The following is an 18,944-nucleotide window of genomic DNA, read 5'->3' as shown; positions in this document are numbered from 1 at the left end:
GGCATTAACACTCTGTGGGGTTTTCAGCTGGATATCAATTAGAGGCTCATTAGGCATTTAGAGATGGCAGTCCCTCTGGCTTCCTGTCGCCTACTGTGTAACTGGCTGACCCTGAACTTGAAGGAAGGCTGGCTCTCTCTGTGTCTTTTCAGCCTTGAGAGAACAGCTATCAAGCAACTATATCAGGCATGCTTCCTTCAAATCTTGTATTTCGGAAAACACATTGTATTTAAAAAAAACACGTAGCCATGAGAGTAAAAGTTCATGGATCACCGTAAGAGCATAAATCACTAATGCTAAATGTAGTCTTCACGCCATACATAAGGGAAAGGATCGGCAACCTATGACACACATGCTGATGAGCGCTGACATACAGTATGTCTGCTTTGTTAAATATTACAACAGCATGGCCCTAACGACAAGCTGCTTAGTAATAAAACAGATTATACCAGCTTGATGACTTAATGTTAACATGATATTTCAAATCTGCATTTACAAAATGCTAAATGGTCCCTGAGCTGCCATACAACAGTGCAGGTGCTGTAACCAGTAACCACCTGGCAAAGAGGAGACCACGCTGCACCGATTTGCATGTGACATGGCGAGCAAATCGAGCAGGCCTTGTCTGATCAGTCGGACAACGGAGTTTGGGTCACTTTGAAAGTCAGCATGAGGAAAACTTTAAAGATGAGTCTGATAAAACTGAGTGAATCCGAGGGCAGTGTCAGAATATGCAAAAATGGGAATATTTTCTGGTTTCTTTAGTCCTTCATGACAGTAAACGTCTTTGGGCTGGGGACAAAACAAGACATTTAAAACGTCACCTTGGGCTTTGGGAAACGGTGTTCACCATTTTCTGACATTTTACAAACCAAACAGCTAATCAATTAATCAAGAAAATGATAGACAGATCAACTGATGACGAGAACAACTGTTAGCCGCAGCCCTAGCATTGCTAAACCTGGGAAACCATTCACAGACAGAGAATACATAAAGGAGGTTTTTCCTTAACAGAGCAGAGGTTTTTGTTTAATGGACTGCCAAAATAAAGACACCATCATACCCACGATTAAAGACTTGCCTCTGTCTGCAAAAACTATTGAGAGACACATTACTGAAATACTGACATGAATGAAAACCAGACATAGTACGACTGAGCAGCAAAAGCCAGAGACAGGGCACTAATTGGCAAGCCTAGTTTACATTTTACTTATTAGTAGCCTACATCACAACATAGTTTTATATGTGTGAATGAGTAAATAAGAGCAGGGATCCTTCACAAACAATAGGACTACAATTCTAACCCCCTTGCATTAGAATAATATCTGATAGACCAGTTAAGAGTTGGCTTTTGCAAATTCTAACTGACATCAGATCATTTTAAAAAGACGAATACATGCTGCCACGTTTACACAAGAGGACAAAACTCTTATCTCGGAGGCTCCGACAGTTGCCTTTATCACTAGCTTAGTTAGTTCTTTATGCTTTCACTCTTGCAGAGCATATTGCAGAGAAATGCATTTAGCTCTGCTAAGTGCTGCACGTTTGCATGTTTACTCATGTAGCCTTGTGCAGCTCCTCTTTATTCTTACCCCTTGGTGTGTAGTTTGGGGCAGAGGTGGTATGGAGTATTTTTAGACAGACTCAGAGGGGACTCTATGTTCCGACTATTAACACAATAGACTCTCATGCCTGAACAAGGACATAATTTGGTGACTGGAGGCTAAGCAGTAGACCATTCCTCTACCTTAGAAACAAGCCACTGTTGAAGAAAGCCACTCACTGAACTGGTCCTGGTGCTGTGTATGGACTCTATCAACAAGGCCATTTCTCTTTTCATATCTGGGAGGAAAGCAGGCAAATCTGTAAAAAAAGGTTTAATGCATTTTGAAGAGCATCTCATACAGAACATACTGCGTTTATACACAAATACAGGATCTTCTACAATACTTTCTCCAGTCCATTATAGTATATGTTACACTAAGTGCCACCAAGGGGTACAGTTCTGTAGATCCCACAGTGAAGCTAGAGTGGAGACTTTTCATTTGGAAAGGACAAACCCATCCAGCTGCAAGCACTGTGGTCAGTAATCAGACATTTGGTTGAACTCAGAGTACATCTTTTTGATCTGCATGCGCTTTCCCTTTTGAAATTTACAAGTGTGGTGGCCTGAGTGAAACCATCTTGGCTTGGGAAAAAAATACAATAGTTTGGCTAATCTTAAAAATAGCCTTCATACTTCTATGCCACGTAGCATTACAGAGCTCCAAGCTGACAGTATGCAGAGCAAGGGCCAACTCACTTAGCTTTGATCCAGTTAATCAGAAGTTTGCTTGTATCCAGCGTGTTTCATAAAGCACGGCCAGTGTGCAGTATTGCTTCTTTTACAACATTTGGTTTATTTTGTTATCCCCAAATAAAATCTATAAGTAGCAGGTCTCATTATTTTTTTATTGTTGAAATATTGTTCTCATCTATTCAAATGAAACTGGGAACACAAATTAAATGACACTGCAATAATGGTAATTTTGGTTACAATTAATCTGTGGATTGTGTTTTAATTGATTGTTACTTACTGATTTTACTTTCAAAAGTCACAGAATATAGACAACTGTCCATGGCAAGGATATAAAGTTTCAGGATTCAGTTTATAATGATATGAATTAAGAGAAAAACTGAAAACCTGCTAAATATGCAGTTAGTCCAGGGAAACTTAAGATGAAAAAACTGGTCACATAAAAAAGGGTCTTTAGAGCAAGGAGAAAAGTTATATCAAAAGCCCTTATTTAGTCTGACATATTGGTTTAAAACTCTCACCAGTTTTGACCTCTCAGAGTCTACATAAAAGCAAAAAAATCAACGCTGAAAATCCAATAATGTGAATATTTAATAGACTACAGGGACTTAAAGATACTGACAAGGTTTTCAAAGGCATTGCATTACACAAAGAACATATTCCCATTTTTTCTCTGTCAAACAATTCATAATAGATCAGATTATATTTGCATAACGTTGTGGAACTGAGCAGATGTGATGAAAACATGCCGATCGTTTTTGGCTACGATGGTGCTGAATGATAAGGGAAGGATTTGATATCACAAATACAATGATGGAACCGAAGAACACAACTGATAAGAAACTAATGTCATCAACTCACAGAATGTGTGAACTGTGAATAATTTAAACAATGGTGGTAAACAACCGGATTCAGCTAGCTCTGCCCGACCACGCTGTAAACTGGCTTCTCCTTGGCTACTAGCTCGCTCCACAGACAGATGCAAGGTCATATCAAACATTTTGAGATTAAAAGTTCATTCTTGACCTTGGACACAGTCGCTGATAAAACTTAATGGGAAGCTTGGATCTGTATCTTCTTCAGCGGTTGGAATTGAATTATTTTCCTTGAATAACATGATTTACAGCCATGTATTTATTGTAGTTCCTTAATACAAAGGGCATCATTGAAAACAGTGCTGGCCCAGATTCAAAACAATGCTACTTTTCATAAAATCCTTTTTCTCCTACACTCCTACACTCATCGTCACACCCTGTTTTAGCACACAAAGCCAATGAAAGCAGCTGTATTAACAACAACGTCTCCACTATGTTCTACAGACACAGAAATGCCTGGCAAATTATAATGAAGTTACCCATTAATGGCACTTCACATCACAGAGCTGAGGCCCATCTCCCACTGCTAACCGAGCACCACACACAGAGGAACAGTGGAGCTATTTAGATATGACAGAGCACTACTGTTTCATTGACAACTTCACGCCAGCCCACAGATCACATTACAAAGCCTTGGCAGCAGCAGTGTCAATATACAAGCATTAAGTAGGTGACATGGTGGTAACCCTATAAGTCTTGTGCTGAACCCATTATAGCACACAGTTAAATGCACAGCCTTCATGGCGAATAGCAAAGTCCCTGGTAATCTGCTAATAGTGACAGCAGATGTTCTGAGTGAGGAGGATGTGGAGGGTGAGTACAACACTTGGAGGATGATGATGTATCTGGCGTGCACAGAAGGAGACAGAACAAGAAACTACCTAGTGGGTGTAAAACTATGCACTTGCACCATAAAAAAAAAAATCAAGCAGGGGTAACAGAGGTCACTGGTTGCTCCACAACAACATTGCTAAAGTTAAGGTTGTTGGTATGATAGCTGTTGTTCCAGCTATGAGACACAGCTTTCAAGCCTGATGAATACTCTGCCATTCATCTGCCTTCAGCAGCTGGGGTTGGCTCAAGCAGCTGCCTAATAGGCTAACAGGGATCTTTGGTTCCCCAGAGGAAAAGTTTGAGTGGCAGACTGATTGCATACAGCCGCATAGCCAATCTTTGCTATCTAACAGCATAGCCATCTTGGCAGAATCAGGGAATGTCATGTATCTTAAGAGGTAGCTCACATAAAAGAATGCATGTAACACTTTCACTTGTCCAGAGAAAAGTGATTAACTTGATTTCATTAAAGCTGCAATGCAGCAATAAGCTCAGAGACTCCAGTCACAGCAGTAACTGCCAATATGAAATATATCAGAGCAAACTATGGGGAAATGGGTAGAAATTACTTCCCACACATCTCAGGCTCAGCAAGAACAGGCTCCTGGTCTTACAAATACATCAGTTTCAACATGCTCTTACATGTCAGCATCTTTCAGGCCTTATTAGCTTTTTAAAGATAATTTCCTTCATCCACACAAACATGCCAAGTAAAAGAACACCACTTAAATTTCTTCTGCAGGGCATTCACAGGCCACTTGAACCAGCAGCTGTACTCTATTTCCACCAAGTGGTTTTCCACTGTTTTCAAAGCGCTGTTTACTGTTCACAGTGCAAACACAGTGTGCCAGCAAGTCAATTCTGATTATGTTGAGGATTCTAATTATTAATAGTAAAACTAGTTGAAGAAGTAGCCTTATAATGACGGACATTTGGCTTTCGTAAGTAGATATTTCCCAGAGAGACCAATGTGGACTGTGCAATAGATTTATGCATTTATTCATTCAAGACTTATCCCAGATTTCCATGTAAATACAAATCAGAGGTTTTGCATGTTTTATAAATCAGATGTGGGTTTCAACAGAGAAGCCGGGATAAAAAAAGAGAAGCAGTAAAAGAAAATAGCAGAGGAGGGTATACATATCAGACTTATATATATTCTCCACCAGGCATGCCATCAGCCCTTCTGGTTTTTAAACAGCAGATCCTATTACACACCTTCTCTTTTGGGACATATAATAGTATCGTAATAGTTACCACACTACTCTAATGATCTGTAAACAACGATTCATGGCGGAACACCAACATCCAAAATCCAATACTATAAAAAGCATGCAGACTAAAAAAAACCTTAACTTATGATATATTGATGCAGTGCTCGCTTTATTGTTATGAAACTGTAACTAGGCCTACATATCATAATAGCCTCCCTTGTATGTAGCCGACGAAAACACTAAAGCGCTTTGATCCTGCGCTGTATTTTTGGTCGAGCTGCTGTATATCCAACTCCTTTGAAGAGAAACAGGCAACAACATGTACAAGTAATACAAAACACTCTCTCCAGCACCTTTCTTCCAATCTATTTTGGTTGGTTTGAAATCATAGGCCTTTCCCCATACAAACAGCACATATTCAAAATACTGCCACATTGTTGTCGTGGTTTCTGTTGAAAGCACTGCAATAACAAAGCCACGGAAAGCTATATGAAGTGGTATTTGTGACAAATAATACCCCAGAACAACCTCAACTGTCTGAGACTAAACTGCAGCAACAGAGGGCTGATCCCTAACACAAACACATCAAAATCTCCTTCTAGTCAAAAGGCCGTGTGGTACAAGTAGGTGAGAGACACAGTCCAAATGTACCCATAACAACTTAATAAATGTCACCGACTCCCAGCAGTACGGGAGACAAAAGAGAAGCAACAGCTAACCACATCCAAGATGAAACAGCCCAGCGTACCTCCGGTTCCGTTCACTAACAAGAAAGAATGAGGCGCTAAGAAGACGCCTTTTTCGCATCATTATTACATAATCAAAGGGCCACACCGAAATGAGGGACATGCCTGGGGAGAACCCGTCCCTCATTAGAGGAGTTCAGTGCACCGTCGTCTATTCCAAATGAGGCAATTTCAGAGTGTTTTACAGGCTATCAGGGATATCTGTCTTTCTCTTTCTTCTCAGCTGCTGCTGGTGTTTCATTGAGATAGCCGATTTTTTACCGGTGTATGTCGCTATATTTGTGGTCGCCTTTGCCATGCATTTCTAATATGACTGCCCTGCCCACTCATGGAGCTTAGAATTGAGTTACTGGCCAAGAGGGAAATAAATTATGACCAAAATATCAATTTCAATTCCCTTTACACTGCATTTTTTTCTAAACTGATGATTACGCTATTCATACTACATGCACATACATACAAAGCTAAAAAGCCAAGCATTTTCTTTCCAATAGGCTTTCCTTGACTGCTTTTCCTGATTAAAACAGCATAAAGAGTGTCATTTCCCTCAGCGCTCAGTGAAATGAATCAAAACATCCCTGAGGACAACACCTTTATATCCACCCGTGCAGAATATAATCTCACATTTTCAGAGCTGATACGATTCAGAGAGCGACACCAGTGCAGTCTGGCTTGGTCATGGATGCACACCAAAAGAGCTGTTTTACCTCATTAAACAACACAAACACTCTTGTGCGGTTAGAAGTCTCTTGATTGACTCCAACCACTTTAAAGAATACAAGTGGAATGAGAGATATATTTTTTACTATAAGTTGTAAAAAAAAAACAGCTGCTGGTGACACTTCAAAGGAGAAGATAACTGTTTCAACTTCAACAATATTGTGCAATATCAAACAATTAAATTCAATACGTAATTTGCCTTTCTGAGGTCTTTTACACTCCTGATTTGAATCAGTGATTTTCTACATTTCCAAGAATGACTTTCAGTGAACCACAGAATAAAAATGTGCTTGAACATTTCAGCAATGGGATTGGATGAAAAGAGCAATAGCTATGCTAAAACAAGAGGTTTTCTGGTCAAATAAAAGTAAGTTTCACCTCTTGTGTAAAAATGTCATGTAGCTACATTACATCATATCTATTGAGAAACTAGTAATTCAGTGTATAGATCTCCTCCTGTATCAACAAGTCCTCCAAATCAAACATTAAAACATGTTGTTTGTCCATGGCCTCTACAGCGACACGTCTTCTGATCTGACACCACCATCAGCAGTTTCAAATCGCTGTTGGAAAAAAATAGAAGCATTTTTTTTATTGTTTGACAACAAGATTTGGTTATGTTTAGGCACAAAAACAACTCGGTTAGGCTCAGGGAAAGATCATGGTTTGGGTTTAAAATGACTACTCTGAGGATCTCCGTTGTCATGGTAACAGCAATAAACACACAGTTAAGGTTAGGGAACGATCATGGTCGCGCTTTAGAAAAACAACACCGACTGTCGGTTGGAAAACAGCGGCCTCTCGATGTTTTGTTTATCCATCCGTCCACCTCCATTGTTTTATGGAACTTACTGAAACGAGTGATGCTGTCGCTCTTCTCGACAGGATGGACCCCTCTGTGCTATTAACTGAGGCTTTGGTGCAACATGGCAACCCAACTAATGTCAGAAATGTTATACAAATAAACTGTGCCATAGTCGTTTGAATTGAATGTTTCTACATCTACCCAACAAATACCCAGTGGAATAAAAAAATGAATAGCATTAATAGGTTTAGTGTTTAAGAGTAGACATTTCTATTAAGGGTTGACCGCTGAGATGCAAACGGAGATTTAATTTTTCTGTGTAAATTGAATTTCTGACAATTCAATCAGGACTATAATTAATCATATAATAACTGATAATGATTTTGTTCTCACCCATAAATTACTGGTGCATTGCTGAGTTTCAAGCACATACTTTTCAGTGTCAGACTTGATTCAAAGATTTGAGGCATGTTTTATTCATGCAGTACATTTCTTAAATACAGTGTGAACTGAAGGCTGTCTTCTGTCAACTTAAGTTTCAGAGAAATCTTTCGCCCATTTGCTGCAGCGGAATCTTTTAGTTTTTGACCTTTGGCCTGTCAGTGAGTGTGACAGGAGGGACTGCGTTGGCTAGGACTGTGGAAAACAAGGCCTTGTCACTACTCCCCCCACCCCCACAACCCCCCGAGCAGAGAGTGATAAGCATTGAAAGACAAAAAGTTTAGGGCTGGACGACTAAAAAAGAAAAACATCATGATCTCATAATGGAAAACCGCCACACTGTGAACTCACAGTTGTGTGTCAGGAGTGGGGAGCAGGAGAGAAGCGAAACTAGCGCATGTCATTGATGTGATGAGAGAACGCTTTGAGGATGACTGTCTTTTATCTACGCAGAGCTGAGCTGACAACCAAGAACTTGAATAAAAAAAAAAAAAGTACAGCGAGACAGCAGCCATCTCCAGCCTCATACAAAAACCATGAGTACTGGAACCCAAATCTTACTAGTGTGCAGACCTATTTTCTGATAAATGCTTTATCACAGCAGTTCTCTGGATGCTATAAAAGGGATAGCTTGTTATTGTAAGAGTGTGTGTAAACTATGCCCTGAAAATGTCATTTTTTCCGTGACAGTTTAGCTATTTTACAAATCTGCACCCTGTTTAATCCTAACCACATAACTGAGAAACATAAAACATCTGAAACAACTGCCAAGGTTTTCTCTCATCTCATAACATTCCCCATCCAAAGCAGACTTGGTTTCCACCATATAAAGTGCTGAATGGTGATCATAGGGAAATAAGCATTTTCCCCTTCCAAACAACAGGCATTACACAGATTAACAGCCTTTGTTGAAACATACTATTACCACACAAGTCCCTGTCGAGAAGGACCAGATGTCAGATAATAGGCTGTGCAGAGTGAGGTAGGTGCTGGCCTGAAGCCACTGAACAAGTAAGAACAGCTTCTTCCATATAAACCTCTTCACTTTATGGACAGCTGGGTGGGCAACCCCCTTATACCTTGAGAGACTATGTGTTAAATATAGCTTACACACAGAGGATACGTATAAGTATCCCCTATGTGTAACCTACAGTATATTCACCATACAAGGTAACTATATTTGCGTACAAATGAATAGATTATAACCTTAATATCCATTTACATAGTTGGATACAGTTTTAAAATCATCTGTAAATCTTGTGGTAGCCTCCCCGGTCTTTAAAGGTTATGCATGAATCACTATCACCAATAAATCATGTCATTTAAAGAGAAAAACACACAACAATGTGTTGCACAGTCCCAATATGAAAGTCATATAAAAAAATAAATTACACATATTGCAGTTTGCTGACAAAAAAACAAAAAAAATGCTTGTTATTGTGTACAAAGGACCAGCTAAGTCTATCTCATTAAACACTGCTGGGGGTGTTTATTGGCTTAGCTGGCTGGCTGGGCTTTGCCTTTGAGCAGCGGCAAGATATATGCATTATAGGTTATAGATTGGCTGCTGCAAGAGCCTGACGACTCTAACACACACATTTCATCAAAGGTGCAATTAAATAAACTTTAAAATGCAAATAGGCGCAGCAGAGGAACAGCAGAAAGTGTGAATAAAAAGAAGGACAGATTACCTTTTCTAGACTTGAACCTTTGTTTTTTCTGGTCAGCTTTGGCATCACATCCGTGCCTCCTCTGCTGCTGCTCCGGTACCGTGTCTGCTGCTCCGGTACCGTGTCTGCTGCAGCGCTCCGTGCGGCTCCTCAATCCAAATTACTCCAACCAGTCTGCACGTTTCCAACCGCTCCGAAATAGCTTGAGCGAGTGACTCTGGAAATAACTGCACCGATCAAAGCCGCTGCATGCAGTCCAAACGCAGAAGACAGTCACAGTAGCGACACCCATGGGTGTACGCGGCGCAAGCTCGGTCTGCAGCAGGTAGCAGTGCCCGGACTGACAGCCACTTCTCGGCCGCCTAATGTGCCAAGCGTCGGGGCCATTCACAACTAAAGTCATGCGAGTGTGTGTGTGTGTGTGGTGCAGTCAGAGCCAGTCGGTGCCCAGTGCCACGCAGCGCCGCAACATGGAGCGCTGACCTGCCTATCACTGGGTCAAGTCGGTTAAAATCTGTCAAATGCGATACTTCCGGTGCCAACTTTCAAAATAAAAACCTCATCAGTTGCAGCATTTACGACGCGTGGTGCAAAGCGCGCCAACCAAAATCAAAATAGACCCCGAAAAAACACATTAAGCTAAATAAAATAAATGTTTTTTTATTTATTACAATTTTGCAACCATCACTGCCGTATTTCCGGTAGTACTCGGGTTTTCTCTTGCGGCTTGACGGAGCTGAAATCCCCTGCGAACAGACGGGAGCACAGGAACAAACATACAGTGGGGGTGGGAGGCAGGCTTAATGAATTATTTATGACGAAAGAAGGCACTAATACCTAAATCATTCATAATTATTCAAGAGAAACAAGGTCGATGCCAATCAAACTTCAATTCCTCTCCGCCTGCAGATCATGGCATTTGACATTTCAAATGATAGATGGAGAAGAGGTTGTCCAGTGTCAGACATTGTCCTGACCTCTTCCTCAATCAATAAAGTCAATTTAAATCAATAAAATTACAGGCCCATCAGCCAGAATTACAATCAGGGAGGCTGTATAGAGTAAAACTACCTATGCACAGGGCTTGCTTGTGGCGTATGAGCTAAATGGCTGACATTTAAATTGATGCTCTACAACAGTTTAATGTATCATAATTAAACTAATACATATTGTTTGCTGAAATATTTAAGTACAATTAGGATGTTTTGAGAATTAAATTACATTGATTATATTTGTGGTTGTTATTAATATTAATATAATGATTGGTGATCATAGTTTAAATACTTTTTATTTTTATTTACCACATTTAGTGCTCATTCTATTGATTATTCAGTGAATGATAATGCAATTATCTGTAATCCACTTATTCTCTTATCGCGAGGTTAATTCACAACCGTATTCAGATATGCATTTAAGAGGTTGAACCCCTCGCTGCAGTTGCCCTCATAAAGTGATTTGGGGTCACTTTATGACATTTTGATCTGCACAAGTTTACACAGCATAGCCTTCTTTCTCAGTTTTTATAGCTTTACTACATCCTGTCAAGAAACTGCATAAAAGATCTGCTGGACCTACAGTTTTTGTGACTGTTGTCCTCTTAAGTGTGAGAGTCGGTATGTTAAAACAGTGGCAGCAGGAAACAATCAGCTAAATCTTATTTTTTCCTTCCAAATTAACAACTCTCTTTCAAGCCTTCCAGGTAGCTTTGTTGTTTCCATTGTAATATATGTGTATTTTATTCTTCAGTGCTCACTTATCATTGCAATTATGGCAGGTTTTTCAATTATTATTCTGCTAATAGGAAGCATAGAAGCAAAAACCCTAGGTAACCAGTCTTTAAAAAAAGAAGGCAATCCTTTGCTACCACATTTGATACATGACAGGATAAAGTCATGCCAACATCATACATCTCAGCTTTTATGTGATGTAACTAAATATATATCCTTCAGTTGGCAGATACAACAATCCCACCAAAGGGCATATTTGTACTTTAAAGGTTCCCTCTCTGCAAATGGTAATGAGAAATACCCGAGGGAAGCCCTGGAAACTGGCTTTGGTGCAGGGTTTCTGTTAGTGTGAGTGTGATGGACGAGGCAGTCAAAGATGGCCAAGTGGTTGAGCCCCCCCCCCCAACCTCTGGAAACACACATGCTTCCACTGGCACTGAATCAAATCCAGAGCTTTCTCTGTGTCTGTCTCCTACTCTCCCCTCTGTCTGAATATAAAGAATGAAACCAGTAAAGGTGAGTGTGCAGCCCACTCTCCCTTCAACAGACTGCAAGGGGAGGTGAGATTAATGGGGCCTAACGCAAGATTGCGGGGAGATCAGCAGAGTCGTGGGGAGCAAGAGAAGTAAGAGAGTGACTCAATGAAGCCTGGCCCTGGATCTTCTGCTAATCTACTGAAGCTCTGGCTCCTATAGCACCGCTCTGTGTGTGATGGCAGCTGGCAATGTCAGACCGAAAGATCACAGAGTATGCTTTTATCAGTTATATGCGGTGAAGAGGGAGCGGAGATCCAGACAGACGTTTGTGTTGCTCAGTGTCTTCAAATGTGAACAGAAATTTTAAAAAAAAGTAACCCACAGAGGTAGAAATTGATTCCTTTAGTGAGGCTGTTCTGCAGATTCAAATTAATAATAGGCCTACAAAATATAATCAGAGGATAAATGGTGATGTATGGTTAAGATAAGACTTTATTGATCCTGTGGGGGAATTTCACACAGCAACAACCCTGCAGTAAGTGATCCCAATTAGCCCCACCTTTAGCAGCTGCAGCATCAAAGTGATGTGTATGCATTAATTCATCAATACTTATAATCCAATAATATATCATGGGCCATTCTGCAAAATGAGTATTTTTATTTAAATATAAAAATCAAATGCGGGACTTTTGCTTGTATTTTTACTTCAGTAACTATAACATTATTTTAAATCTTTTGTGCGTTTAATTAACCAAAACACGACAGAAAAAAAGCCATTATCAACAGAAAGGCTACGAGTCGATAACAACAGTAAGCATGGCAACAGTTGCTAGGGAGAGACAGGGCAGATCCCTAAAGAGTTTGCTCATTTGCAAAGTCAGCTATATGTACAAAGGGAAATTCCCCCAGGACTTTATTTCCCAGAATGATAATAATACTAATAAAAATACGCGACAAATCGTTACTCTCGTGTTTAACACGATGCACAAACTCCTGAGAAGTTCGCTCGTCCAGTCGATACTGTCTCCATGGAAACGCGTCATTTGGACAGAAAAACAGCAGGGGGGTTTTTTTTTGTGCAGCGGTCAACTTCACATCATCCTGTAACTGCCTTCATCTTTCACATCGATCCGTCTAAAGAGTGAGTCAAAGGTGTTAAACTTTTGATGCATATTGAATGAATATTGATGCATTTTTATAGGCTATACTGAATTATTAATAAAATGAATGATTGATCATATCTGCCACCGGTAGGAAAGGTAGTGTGAGATTCCTGTAAACAAATGAACTAACGTTAACTAGTGTTTCAGCTGTTTTGCAAGTGTTATTTTAACCCAGAAATTTAAAGCTGTCTCTTAGAGGTGTCCAGCTGTTGGTAAGGACCCAAAGATTCATGTAATTGTATCTGAATTGATCTTAATAGGATTTTTTTAATTAACAAATGTTGGATTTTCCAAAAGAACAATATCCAGGTTTACTATTTTCATCTAAGTTACACAATTCAATCATATAATTGCATTTTTCAACATTTGAAATTAATTCTGCTGTTACACTTTATGTATTTGTGTTCTTGTAGTCTGTTTTCCTGTCCTGTTTTCTCACGTTTAACACTAACATTATGAAAAGATGTAAAGTAAAAGTACATTTTGGTGGAAAAAAACTTTCTTTCCTCACATAACAACTTGTGCATAACTCTTTAAAGCAGCCTACCACGCACAGTCAATACACCTGACAGTGGATACAGGTGTTACACCTTGCTGCAGTCTTGCTTTCACCAGGATTATTTCACACCTAAGCCTGCAAATTGTTATTCCACGTCAGCTAGCTGCCATCTGTTACGCTGTAATTATTTCCTTGACACTTTAAATGACCTTGTGTTTCAACGTTTTACCTCAAAGGTAGGAGCGACAGGGCGCTGAAAACCTCAGTAGCGCTGAACATGTTTGGGGTGAGAAGGAAACAACAAGATTTGGACCATCAGGTACTGAAAGTTGCAAGATTTAACAGATTCCTCCTTGGCATCCACTGTCTCATTGCCTCTTTTCAATCTGTCAGAATCAGGATCAAAGATGGGATAGGGAGACGGCAGATACAGAGATGAAACGAGAGACTCCTGGCATGCAGACTTTTTCGACGCAGTACATGTCGGCTGCAAGGAAGGCCTCGAAGGTAACAACTTAAACACCACAATAATAAGGCACCATATGTAGAATTAGAAACTACACCAGCACTCATTACCACAGTTTCATTATGGCTTTCGAAGGCAGTCTAACACTCCAGATCCTCTTTGCTTGCCACCTGCAGTTGTCCCCCTGCAGCTCTGGGAAAAGTGTTTCGTCTGAGCGAGGGGGCCCGTGGAATAAAGGCTCAGTGTCCCGCCTTCAAGCTATCTCCAGTGAAACCCAGAGCATGACTGCAGAGCTGGCAGCGACTTCAAAGATTCCCCACAGTGCAAAGGCCCCCCTGGCATCCAGATGTAAGTTTTCTAGGATGCATTTTGTGCAGGAGGCGACTGGCCAGTTTCCTCCCTACCTGGCTTTTTAACTGATTTATTTTGTTTAAAACTTCTATTTCATAATATTACCCGTAATTTGATATCTGCTGTGTTTTCGTTGCAAGCCAATATGTTGGATTTCTTTTGGAACACAGCTTTTTTGCGTCGCCTTTTCCAAGGCAATAAAGACAAAGTACACCCTGCACAGTATCACAACAAGCACAGGCCTGAGCATGTGAAGGACAGAGTATTAAACGGATCCACCCATGGGGAAGCAAGCAAGCAAACACAAATCCAAGACATCCTGAGGAGCAAGAACGAGATGAAACACCTTTTCAGCAAAACAAACACTGAGGAGATCATAGACCCTGAGCGCCCCACCAGTTCTGAGACTCTGGACTTCCTGGGAGGTGTCCCCACTGTCCCACGTCTTTCCTCATTTGATATGCTGTCCAGAGAATCTGAAGAAGGGGAGGCAGATGATGGCCTGTTCTCCCGGGATGCGTACAAACAGAGCAGCTCAGCCTCAGCTACTCTCTCTCACAGCACTCACTGCCTGCAGTCTTTCAGTTCCCAGTTAAGTACGTTTTCAGGTGGAGCATCAGTTTGTAATAGTGATGGATACAGTCTCATTCCTCTCCTGGAGCAAGCAAGGCAACCTCATGTGGCACCACTGCCACCTATCACCAACAGAGTCAGGAGGAGTTTCGTGGCTTGCACACACCAACATCTCCCTGAGCTTCAAAGCAGGTGGCGAACATCACAGACAAGCCTGGCCTCCTCACTCAGGCCTAGCTGCTGTCAGAGGCAGTCTACTCTGGTCAACAGGGAAGAGGACGCTGTTCAGAAAGGAACCATTACCACTGACAGACCGCAGCCTTCCAGTGAGGCCTGGAGTCCAAGTACCTCTGGACAGCTAGATAATCTGAATACGGATGATATGATGGCGTTAAGTGACATCGGAGTACACGATCAAGAATGTCAGGCAACCCAGGGAGAAGCGACCGCTGTTCAAAACGCCCAGTCTCTGCAAGATGGCAACAAAGAGATTGTATGCAGACTCACACAAAGGTGACCATTTGAATAATTTAATAGACTTTTTAATGCACTGAATAGCTATGACATTCAAGATATCCATCATTTTAGATTAAGACAGTATCCTGATGAAGACGTGTATGAACGGCTTAGGGTATAAATTCTCTTGAGGTAAAAGTTTTAATTGCGTGATCTTCTACTCTCTGTAGGTCATTAGTCGAGTTGTCTAACGAAGAGGATGAGGATCAGTGTCGGATCTGCCACGGTGACGACAGTTCACCAACCAACCCACTGATATCACCCTGCCTGTGCTCAGGAAGTCTGCAGTTCATTCACCTCCACTGCCTGAAGAGATGGATCCAGACGAAACTCGAGTCCGGTGAGTAGATCGCTAATGGTGATGACTTGAATTTGCCATAATGTGACAGATCAGAAAGATTTTCGAGAATTTAGGATGTTCGGTGATCATGGACGATATGTTTAGGCCTACTGCATCCACTTTTCCAGGGTCAGAGCTCTATATTGTCAAAAGATGTGAGCTTTGCCTGGGGGGACTAACACTGGCCCCGGATACGTTCGACTTGGACGATTACTGCAGAAGTCATAACGAAGAGGTAAACTGAGGCAGAATTAATACCAAACAATACAACAACAAAAAAACTGTTGCTTCACTTGATGACAGCACTTTTGTCTTGCTCCCGTCTGTCTTAGGTAGACATCACTTTACAACTTCATGTCCGAGAAGTAGCTGAGATGGTGAACCTCAGCTCATCGCTCTCCAGAGCTTTCCTGCACAGCACAGTTCCCTCCGCAGTCCCCAGGGTAACTATACATTCTTAAACAATTCTTTTACTTACTTATAAAGAGAATGACTCCTGATTTACACGCAGAGTATTGAAAGTGAAAATCTCTACTTAAAGTGCCGTTATTAATTCTGTCCTCAGACTCGGATGTGGACGATGCTTAACTACATAATGAGGATGCGAAGAATCCGAGACGGGAGGAACCTCTCACCAGAGCCCTCTGACACCTGATCTTCAGCCATTCTCCATTTCTTAACATCTTGGTTAATGGGGAGCTAAACAAGAGTATTACAATAAACCACAATGCATCAAAGTGAGCCGGTCAATGTAAAAGCAGTGGTCATATACAGTATATTTAGTTACTGTTTCATACTTTTGCAAGGTCATAAGAGATTTAGACATGAACCTATACTGACAGGTTAACTGCAACATCAGTATTTTGTTTTACAGAATGTAGAATGAAATAATCTAGACACATGTCTGTCGCTAACAAACATTTTAATAACGTTGTAAGAATGTAACCACTCTATAGTGCTTTATTCTTTAGGCAATATTTCATCACATGAGGTATTTCAGTACCCACATGTTGCTTTGTTTTAATCGAATCAACTCACTTAGGAGCACAGTACATGTTCTGCACCAATATCTACAGCTAGAAAACAACCTTAACTATAAAAAGTAAGAGCGTAAAGCAGTATTCAGTGAATGAGTGTTATCAAGACTCAAGTTGATGTTACAGAGGAACTGTTACTAACAATGTGCATCAGGGTCACATGAGCGAAATCGCTGATGCTCTTCCTCGAGATTCCTGTGATGTGACTCAGTTCTCCCACGACCTGCAATGCATTAAAAGACAGCCAACGTCAGCAAAAACAGTTTGTATGGAGTGTGAGATTAAGTACACACTAACATTAACTAAACTGGGGTAAGTTAGATGACTTGGTGTGCTTGATATGGCTGCATATTATGTCTATTATGTTTCAAAGCTCCAGTGTGTAACATTTAAGAAGCGCTATTGGCAGAATATAATAATGTGTAACTATGTTTTCATTAGTGTATAATCACCTCAAAATAAGAATTGCTGTGGTTTTACCTTAGAATTAGCCTTTTATATCTACAGATGCCGTGGGTCACCTTTCATGGAGGCCGCTATGTTTCTACGGTAGCCCAGGACGGACAAACCAAACACTGGCTCTACATAGGGCGCAATCGATCTGCAACTACACCTCTAGATACCACTAATTCCTACACACTGGTCCTTTCAAACACTGAAAGCAGATGTTGTGTGTGTTCACCTGCTGCCATTTTCTGACGTAGTAGATGAACGAAGCCACAGCAATGACACTGACACCAAGAAGCATGTAGTCTTCAGTGACTGTCACAAACTTCTCTCTGTTTAGAAAGAGTTTAGTATTAATCCAGCTATAATCAATATTTTTTACATTACCAGTGGAATATGCCCTGCAGAAGGGCGAAGAAACGAAAACAACACAGACACTTCCCAGCTGCTTGTAGTCGACTCGACTGCCAGTCGAGCAGCTTGTCCGCTCTACCGTGACAGTAACCACCTGTCCCGCAAACATCTGAAAATGTGGCTAAAAGAGAAATGTAATACCGCTGTTCTGTGGACGGGCTGACACGCTGAGTGGTCGTCACTAACAAGGAGTTGAAGATGGCGGTCCTCTGTAGGCTGACGAACTGGAGAACATGTTGGCACAGGTGATACAGGCGCTCCACGGGGACGGATGGCTCGTTGTGTCCTAAAAAAGTTTAGTTACCTCTGTCAGAGTCGGTACAGCTGTTCAGTGGATATGAATTATCTTCACAGACGCTTTGATTTAATACTTCACAAATGTTTCTCTGTGTTTAAATATGATGTCTTACCAAGAACCTCCAGAAGGATCTCCACATATGTCAGTGGGTTTGGGGCATTTAGTCTGAATTCAAGCCCTTTTAAGATCATCAGCTCTGATTCCATTACAGTCTGCTTGGAAACACTATAGCCGACTGAATGCAGAAAGCGTACGGCAGTATTGTTGTCGATTATCTGGAAAATACGTGAAAAATTACAGATTATTTTTAAGGTATTTCAGGTTTTTATTCCTGGGCGTCGCAGAACTTACATGACTGTGTAGGGACAGTTTGCTTGCAAGTTGCACGCAGGAGAAGATGATGAGGGGGAACTTCTCCTTGAGCTTGTCAAACACAGCATCCTCGTGACTTCTCGGTGGCTCGGAAGCGGCACCTTGACGCGTGGGTGTGGTCAACAAATCTGTGAGGTGCTTGACCATGAACCTGGGGGAGATAATTATTCACATAAAGGCATTACTAAGACAATATCACTCTGGGTGTGGCAGGGGAAAGCAAATGTGCTGCTCCTTCTTACCTTTGAAGTAATTCAATGGCATGGTATCCAGCTAGTGGATCAAGTCTTAGTTCTCTCGTGATCAGGAAGATGTATTCTGCATTACACCAGAGAGGGATACAGGCGGTGAGCAAAAGCAGAGAACAAAACTGAAAAATCCCCTTCTGAGTGGAAGCATGAGGTCAACATGTTGGGACAGAGTTGGTGGATTGTAATCAGAGCAAACAAAATACATTAGCAGGAAGGAATCTGTACGGTAGTAAATGTGTTTGGGCCATCCCGTGTAAAGTGACACAGAGAGGGGATCAATAACATGAAAGAGGAGGCGTTACTCTTCAGGTGTTATTGGTTAGTCGTCGTCATTATATGAGCTGTTAGACTTAGACTTAGAAATAGAAATTGAATTTCCAGCAGCTGACAAAACAGTGTAGAAAAATAAAGAG

At 41.1% G+C, this 18,944-nt stretch overlaps 3 protein-coding genes across 6 annotated transcripts in view; 1 reads left to right on the top strand and 2 right to left on the bottom strand.

Moving 5' to 3' along the window:
- tanc2b (tetratricopeptide repeat, ankyrin repeat and coiled-coil containing 2b) overlaps positions 1-10,022 on the bottom strand; it is a 136,152-nt gene extending 126,130 nt beyond the window's left edge. For all 4 annotated transcript variants that reach the window (XM_035660582.1, XM_035660543.1, XM_035660557.1 and 1 more), the window contains exon 1: positions 9,623-10,022. The gene's annotated coding sequence lies outside the window, so the exon portion shown is untranslated. The remainder of the gene's footprint in view (positions 1-9,622) is intronic.
- Positions 10,023-13,695: 3,673 nt separating this feature from the next.
- LOC118332419 (E3 ubiquitin-protein ligase MARCH7-like) lies at positions 13,696-16,466 on the top strand. Its single transcript, XM_035667696.1, has 8 exons — positions 13,696-13,785; positions 13,860-13,973; positions 14,109-14,280; positions 14,454-15,369; positions 15,543-15,712; positions 15,841-15,947; positions 16,045-16,155; positions 16,278-16,466. Exons 1-8 carry the CDS (start codon positions 13,744-13,746, stop codon positions 16,365-16,367), a joined length of 1,722 nt encoding a protein of 573 aa, XP_035523589.1. The 5' UTR covers positions 13,696-13,743; the 3' UTR covers positions 16,368-16,466.
- A 146-nt stretch (positions 16,467-16,612) lies between these two features.
- Positions 16,613-18,944, bottom strand: part of cntd1 (cyclin N-terminal domain containing 1) — a 4,154-nt gene continuing 1,822 nt past the window's right edge. Inside the window, exons 2-7 of the mRNA XM_035668209.1 lie at positions 18,523-18,598; positions 18,260-18,431; positions 18,021-18,183; positions 17,752-17,896; positions 17,432-17,528; positions 16,613-16,972 (exon numbers count right to left, since the gene is read on the bottom strand). Coding sequence (XP_035524102.1) covers positions 16,859-16,972; positions 17,432-17,528; positions 17,752-17,896; positions 18,021-18,183; positions 18,260-18,431; positions 18,523-18,598 — 767 coding nt within the window. The 3' untranslated portion in view covers positions 16,613-16,858. The remainder of the gene's footprint in view (positions 16,973-17,431; positions 17,529-17,751; positions 17,897-18,020; positions 18,184-18,259; positions 18,432-18,522; positions 18,599-18,944) is intronic.

The sequence above is a fragment of the Morone saxatilis genome, unplaced genomic scaffold, assembly GCF_004916995.1.
Source record: "Morone saxatilis isolate NCDOM2014 unplaced genomic scaffold, NCSU_SB_2.0 Contig1, whole genome shotgun sequence".
Lineage (NCBI taxonomy): Eukaryota > Metazoa > Chordata > Actinopteri > Moronidae > Morone > Morone saxatilis.
Note: the sequence above shows the minus strand (reverse complement) of the source record. Positions and strands in the feature narration are given on the sequence as shown.